We start from the raw sequence: 8,101 nt of genomic DNA on the forward strand, positions 1-8,101 counted from the left end.
TACACTAACCTGCTGCATGTTACACTAACCTGCTGCATGCTACACTAACCTGCTGCAGGTTGCAGGTCGACGCGGCGGTGGCGGGTGACCCGGAAGGCGGCGGTGCCGCGGCCTGCGGACGCCTGTGGCATGGCGGGGGGCGGCGGGGGGCGGGCTAGGGATCCGTATCCTGAAGATCCTTCATGATCCTGCGACGCCGGCGCCTCTAGGAAGATCTCGTAGATATAAAGATCGTCCTCGATCACCTGATCCGGGGCTTTGGAGGTGCGTGGGGAGGGCGGGGGGGAGAGGGAGGGCACGGAGGGGAGGTATCGCTTGGGTTTGATGTCCGCCGCACGAGAAGATAGTTCCTTGGAGGCATCGAAAGCGTGGGGCTTTGGGGGGAATAAAGTGGTGTTGGCAACACTCAATGGTACGTCAGTGGTGTTGTCAACACTCAAGGTAACATCAGTGACGTCGAGCAACGTGTCTCTGGCACTCTCGAAGCTGCTGGGTTGGGTTGAGCTATTGGCACAGCTGTCGAGCGACGCACATACACCTCCACTCACTGCTGAAGGGTAACTGAAGCCGCGATTGTTTCCGTAGTGCGGGTGGTAGGGGGGCGACTCCCGCCCTCCACTTAGTTCCCCCCTCGCGGGTTCCCGTGACTTGGACGCCGCGTTTTCTGTGCGGTTCGGTCCGTTTTCTACGTGACTTGAGGGAGAGACTGAATTATAAAGCTTGCTTGGCCCTGTCGATCTAAAAGGCAAACAAGATGTCGTTACTGAAGGGAGACATGACGAAGCAGGTAAGTTGTTCGTTAGTTCAAGCACTTCTAAAAGGCTAATGTTATTTGATGCTTCAAACTTCATCTCAATTGAGTCGCAGGGAGACGGTATGTTATCTTTGACCCGCTTATTTTCTTTAATGATAGAGGCTGTCAAACTAGTAGGGGCTTCTGTGAATAACGAGTCGGAGCTCGAAGTTTTATGAGACAACGAGTTTCGGTTTACAGTTGTTTCCAGTTCACTGTTTTCTTTGCTTTTGGCTTTCCTAAAGGATTCCGTAACACTCCCCTGGATCTGGGTACTAGTTTCTACTTTTTCCTCATGCCCCTCATGTATGACGTGCCCCTCGGAGATGACGTGCTCATTAGAGATGTCCTCGGTCTCGTCACCGACGAGGGTATCTCGACTGTCGAGCAGGCTCGGCCGAGACGAGGAAGCTTTCCCTTTAGTGATTTTCAGACGATCTTTTTCCTTGAGTTTAGGATTTTTCTTCCCATCCCCAGCCTGAATGTTCCCCATGGCGACAACGACACTGAATGTTGAGGGAAAAAAATTCAAATTTCGAGCACTGACGAGACTCGCCGACGAACAGCTTCGTCGGGACGATGAATTCCACGTGGAGGGACCGACGAGGTCCCACAGAGACGAGGATCGCTCGTCCCAAACTGAGGGGAGTAAATCGTCCTTGGAGGGGGTAGTTCTTGTGGTATTTAATCCTTCAGTATCCGCATCTGTCGGTGGGATTTTTAGAAACTCGAAGTCGAAACTCTTACTCCGATTTAAGCTCCGATGAGGGTTGATTTGCCTCCTGGAATTCGGAACAGATGGGAAGGTTTGTACTCTTAAGTTCAAAACTGATCGGTTTATATGTTCCTGTAAACGCGAAGGTAAGGATAAAGATCTAGGATATAATGGTAACCGTTGATGATGGCAAGGGAAAGAAGGATACGAAATTTGCGATTCACTGGCGCTACGATATCGTATCTCTTTCGCTTTACTCAGAACGTCGTTACTTTTGTCCTTAACATCATTGATTCTATCCTCTACCTCGTTGCTCTTATCCTTTACTTCATTAATTATATCCTCTACGTCGTTGTTCTGTGCAATATGTTCGCAATGGCGTTCCTTGAGCAATTTATTTTCTTTTTGTACACAAGTGTTCTTTGAACACTCCTGGGAAGTTCTACACGGTTCACTGCACTGTTCATGGCACGATTCACTGCACTGTTCACTCGGCGACGAACCTTCACCTTCATTCGCAATATTCAAGAACTCTTGAAGCGTTAAGTTGTTGTCGTTGACATCACGGTATTCTTCACGGCATTTCTCACCGTATTCATCACGGTACTCTTCACGGTATTTGTCACGGTATTCATTACGGTATTCTTCACGGTATTCATTACGGTATTCGTCACGGTGTTCTTCATCGTAGTCAGGCAGTGACGCAACTGACAGTAGCGTCACTGCCCCGGCAGTCACTTGTGAAAGGAGCTTCTTCTTCAGGAAACCCGAGACAGAAGACAGCAGCCGTCTGGGCCCGTCTGTCTTGTTCAAATTCAACAAATCAACTTTCGATGGAATGTTTGCGACATCGTTGTGGTTTTCGTTGCTATTATTGTTGGTGTTGTAGCTGTCGTCGTTGTTGTTTTCGTTTATTTCGTTAGTTTTATCGAAGGTGTTATCGTTGTTGATGTTGTTGCTGTTATCTTTATTGTTGATGTTGTCGTCGTCAGCTCGCTGGAGTTGTTCAGTTGTCAGCGCGCAAGGACTGAGGGGACGGAGGCACCCATGAGGGAGGTCTCCTAACCCGTCGGGGACATTTTTTAGAAGGTGATGGGTGATACTAGGAGCCTCAGCCCCCAGCAGGCCATGAGTGTCAGACCCCAGCAGACTACGGGTGTCAGCCCCCAGCAGCCCAGTAGACCCCTCTTGACAGGAAAGGTCTGGCACGGATGAGGCACGGTAAGACCAGACGTGCGTCGGTGAGAAAGGGCGCGCAGAGACCAGCCTGATGAAAAAAAAATTATTAAGTAATATGTTAAAACATTTTATTAGGTAATATGTTAAAAAATTTTATTAGGTAATATGTTAAAACAATTTATTAGGTAATATGTTAAAACATTTTATTAGGTAATATGTTAAAATATTTTATTATATGATAGCGTCAGAGGCGCCCTCTGCAACATTGTTAGAAAAAGCGGTGAAAAAACGCCATTGTTAACGGCCACTAGAACTGGCGTTCTAGTGGCCGGTATCCCAGTGAAAATAAACTGTTTCGCCGTTTTTATCAGATGTTTTACGGATTCATAATGTTAAATTAGAATAAAAACGGCGACTCGGTGTTTCTTTTCACGTGCCGACCGGCCACTGAAACGCCGGTAATACCGTTAACGGTAATTTTTCTAACAGTGAAGCCGCTTATTGGCGCAACTCAGCTATGAAGCTGAAGCAGCTACCAGCTCACTATCCTGATATTTCATCCGCTAATATTAGGCACATATTTTAGCGGAAAAAATTAACGAATTATTCCATCCGCTAGTGGATAAAAAAAAGTAGATAAAAATATTTTATATTCTAGTGGATAAAAAAAAAAGAATTATTCTAGCGCCTTATATTATCCATATATTCTAGTGACATATATGCCAAACCATTGCTTCACAAAAGTATCCGGGCACTTTGCAATCGTAAACCTTGTAGGATTAGAATAGAAGGGTAAGACAATCCTGATGTAGGATTAGGTAAGAATTGACGAAGGTAGAAGACGGTAAATTTAAGAAAATTTACCGTCCCTCAGAGATAAATTATTTATTTACGTGACGTAGCCACAACGATATATATCACTCACCGCGTATAGCCAAGCAGACTAGGACGTTTGTCGTAAGACGAGACGTATCTGGTGTCGTAAGCTCCACCCGACACCTCCTCCACGGAGTCGTAAGTCGTACGGCCGAGGGTTGAGTATCGATCAGTGAAGTCGTAACTTTTACGGTGGCGAGGGTCGTAATGCAACGCGGTGTCGTAATGTTCGTAACGCTTAATGTTAGGACTTGTTACGTCATCTTGACGACATATGACAGAGGGTAGGCTGAAGGCATCCTGAGAACATTCCTCAGCAGCTGCACCTCCCTCAGCAGTAGCACCTCCCTCAGCAGTAGCACCTCCCTCAGCAGTAGTCGCTCCCTCAGCAGCAGCACCTCCCTCAGCAGCAGCACCTCCCTCAGCAGCAGCACCTCCCTCAGCAGCAGCACCTCCCTCAGCAGCAGCACCTCCCTCAGCACAGAGGGCACGGAGGTCGTCACTGATGTCAGGCAGAGGGCGCCGCCAGTAGACGAACTCCTGACGAACGCGAAGTACGTTATTATTCATTATTATTATTCATTCATTATTATTATTATTATTATTATCATTATAATTACCTTTTATACTACGCATACAATGGACGACTTACGTCTACCGTAAAATTTTTACACTGTAGAACTCACGACAGTTGTAGAACTTACGACAGCCGTAGAAATTGCCCTCCGCACGATCTACATAAGGACTGTTGAACATGCCGCGCCTGGCAGCTTTGTATAAATTTACCAACAATTTTACACAGCAAACTTTATGAATAGTACACGGAAAGATGATCGCAAGTTCTACGGTGATTCTAAATCCAGACTTCACTTCTGAACATGAGGCGCGTGTAGCCAGCTGATGCTACGAAGTTGACACAACTGTTCTGTCAACACCTGACACGTGTGTTGCACTCCGGTGGTCGAAAGTTCTAAGACCGTCGTGAAATTTTTTACAATAAATTTATGTTTATGAGCGTTTTTAAAACACCGAATGAAAACAAGGTATTAATATGGTATTATAATTTTTTTTAAATAGGTATACGAGATAAAACTGTAACACACACGATAGAGTTTCGGGATACAAAACGACTTTATGTACGTGTACACACTACTGACTACAAAGTATATAAGTACCGCGTAATACGCTCACAACACGCGATGAATGAAGACGTGTGTACGACAACACGGCGACGTTCACACGTCGTGCGTCTGGCACAAAGAGGAGGCCTGTGCTTTCATGTTGTCTACGCCCGAGAGGGAAAATTGGAACCAAAATACGTACAAAACTTATGTAGTCATTCCAAAATCAATGTCGAAGACACAATAATTTCATGTTGATACCAATGCAATAAAGCCTTCATCATGACCGCCCCTGACGATGTAAGAATAGCACACCTGGAACGAGCTCGGCAAATGACAACCTCCCACACTGACGTCCAAGTGAACACTGAGCGCTGCCGAGCCGTCGCCCTCACGAGTGACGTCATCGTGCAGGGTTGCGTCACGATACGTCGCTGACTCACAAACGGCGTCAGTCACCTGCGAGTGTGAAATATATGAAACCAATAACAAAATGATATGTACATAGTAATTAAGAGAATATGTACGGGCTAACTAACAAAATTAACACTCACACAGCAAATACACAGATAATTCATTATACGGAGAAACCTGTTTTGGTTTTTCGGCACCAGACTTCTTGCAATCAGAGAAATGAGTGAGACTTTGTCCAAATAGCGATGCACCTTTGGCCCTTTTGCGTGTCTTCCTGGCCCAAATTGGCCTGGCAAAGGAGAGTTTCAGTCATACGTCCACTCCTTGCTCGTGGTAAGTGTAAGAAAGTTTCTCAGTACTTGGACGATTTTACTTGTTCATTTTTAGCGCATTAATTTTATAATTTTGGAAAAAAGGCGCTATTGTGCTCGTCATGTTCCTCCGTGACTCAAGTCCGTCCGTCCGTGACTTCACGTCACGGATGGACGAGAAAATGCGCTTATACTGCAGTGAGTATTTATCTAATTTTTTTTAGTGGTACATTTGTCACCACCAGGCAGCTACCATGACACTGGCGACCGAGGTCCTGTTGTGAGTGATACAAGCAGATGAAAACATACAATAAGTAGAAGAAGAATCATATATAAGAAGATAAATCATGATCATATCGGATGTTTGATTATATCAGATGGTAGATCATATGAAAAAATGAATCGTTTCTGTCAGTAGATCATTTAAAGAAAAAAATGTTGCCGATGTTGTTTGAATGTTGCTGGCACGCCTTTGATATACCGTTGAGCATAACATAGCATCAACTATATCAATAAGTCATGCTAACAGGTATGCTATGCTGGACCATTGGGAGTATATATTATGTATATATACTGGGACCATTGGGACGCTAGCATACCCTGCATGATTGCATCTAAACTCAGTGACCCTATAAATTTCATTAATAAGTAATATATTACTATAGACATTGAACCTTATATATCTTTGTCAAAGATTGTTCGTGTTGGCTTGAACCCCGGCACCAGGAATATATAGAAGCATGAGCTGTTAGCCATAATATTCAACGTGTCGCGGTGCCGGGATCCCCGACCTATCAGCCATGGCGTGAATGAGCGATCGCGCTGGTAGAAAACAAAAAATATTAGAGCAATAAGATTGCAGCAATTAAATGAAAACATTTTTTAGTGAAATAAAACATAAGGAATTTTTTAATGGAGTAGAACAGATTTCTACTCGCACAGCAATGAGTTTTCTGCAGCTGATATTTACATCCCACATTGATTTGACTTCTTTATAGTTCATCTTCAAAATATCTAAAGAAAACGTATGTAGATAGAAAACGATCATAGCACAAACTCAAATAAACAAAAATTTTCTACAACAAAAATTTACCTACAAGTACGATAAATGAGTTAGGGTAGAAACACGGTAACACCACGTGTTCTATTCCTCGAGGACAATAATAGACATATGAGATCCATAAAATTTCCATCACTGGAGGACAGGGATGGACATTTGGGACCCCCAAATTTGTCCATCCCTCGAGGACAGGGATGGACATTTGAGACCCCTGACGTTTCCATCCCTGGAGGACAGGGAGGGACATATTGGACCCCACGTATGTCCATCTCTTGAGGACAGGAATGGAGACTTAGGATACCTCACTTATTAATCCCTCGAGGACAGGAATGGACATTTATGACCCCAATAGCAAATATAGATTTTATGACTCGAACTTTTCAGCCCAGCATACGAAAAGCAAGGAGCCCCCAACATTAATGCAATAAGTATAAAATTGTTAACGATCGCCCTCTGGTGGCGTGGGCAGCAATCTCGGGGGCGGGATTTTTTAGATATACGTAGTAAGAAGAGAAATAAAAATTTATTCCTTCGGTCGTATTTTCGCAGTGACAGACTGATTGTTCATTATCATAAATTTTTCCCAGCAAAAACGGCATTCAAACTTACAATTAGGAATTAAAATTATCAAAACGATAGTTTTTATTCAATCACCGCGCTATCGACAGTACAATAACCTTAACCTCTGTTGTGATGTAGAAGACTAAGGCAAATGTACATGAACTTTGAACAAAGATCGAATTTATGAAGATCTAATTAGTGAGCTTCACTAATTCATATGAACTTCGATCGATTATCGAATTAGTGAATATTGAACCATATTAAAAACTATTTACCAGCAGTGACAAGGAACTGATGTTTTGTGAAGGCACAATTGAAAATTAATAACTCAATATCAACGCGGGAGATGAGGTCTCCACCGAGACGACGGATGTCAAATTGAATCATGAACTAAAAAATAAACTAGTGCACACGATGCGAGCTAGGCTACCTTTTACTATAGTTACACTAGGTTAATACGCGGTTAGAGGAACTAGTTTATCCTAATAACTAGGACAATACGCGGTTAGAGGAACTGGTTTATCCTAATAACTAGGACAATACGCGGTTAGAGGAACTGGTTTATCCTAATAACTAGGACAATACGCGGTTAGAGGAACTAGTTTATCCTAATAACTAGGACAATACGCGGTTAGAGGAACTAGTTTATCCTAATAACTAGGACAATACGCGGTTAGAGGAACTGGTTTATCCTAATCACTAGGACAATACGCTCTTAGATGTACTAGTCTATCCTCATAACTATGACAATACGCGGTTAGGGGAACTAGTTTATCTTAATAACTAGTTTACTAAGGCAAGGAACAGCTAAGCCCACGCATGTCTGTTGTAATTTCCTGGAACTACAGACGCCACGCAACTATCAATCGACCGACGCTAACTACAGGGAAACTAACTGCACTGCATTGCCCTCTAATAGAGATCTGAGGGCACGCGATGCCGGTAGGAGTGAGGGTATAGGGGTGAGGGTATAGGGGTGAGTGTATAGGGGTGAGGGTATAGGGGTGAGGGTATAGGGGTGAGGGTATAGGGGTGAGGGTATAGGGGTGAGGGTATAGGGGTGAGGGTATA

At 43.9% G+C, this 8,101-nt stretch overlaps 1 protein-coding gene across 1 annotated transcript in view; it reads right to left on the bottom strand.

Annotated features, from left to right (window-relative positions):
• Positions 1-49: 49 nt before the first annotated feature.
• The window catches only part of LOC108679148, a gene marked incomplete at its 3' end in the record, with an annotated part of 13,233 nt that continues 5,181 nt past the window's right edge, over positions 50-8,101 (bottom strand). Inside the window, exons 3-6 of the mRNA XM_047880236.1 lie at positions 5,000-5,143; positions 4,016-4,103; positions 3,613-3,961; positions 50-2,775 (exon numbers count right to left, since the gene is read on the bottom strand). Of these exons, the coding sequence (XP_047736192.1) occupies positions 50-2,775; positions 3,613-3,961; positions 4,016-4,103; positions 5,000-5,143 (3,307 nt within the window). The remainder of the gene's footprint in view (positions 2,776-3,612; positions 3,962-4,015; positions 4,104-4,999; positions 5,144-8,101) is intronic.

Source organism: Hyalella azteca, unplaced genomic scaffold (assembly GCF_000764305.2).
Source record: "Hyalella azteca isolate HAZT.00-mixed unplaced genomic scaffold, Hazt_2.0.2 contig5036, whole genome shotgun sequence".
Taxonomy (NCBI): domain Eukaryota; kingdom Metazoa; phylum Arthropoda; class Malacostraca; order Amphipoda; family Hyalellidae; genus Hyalella; species Hyalella azteca.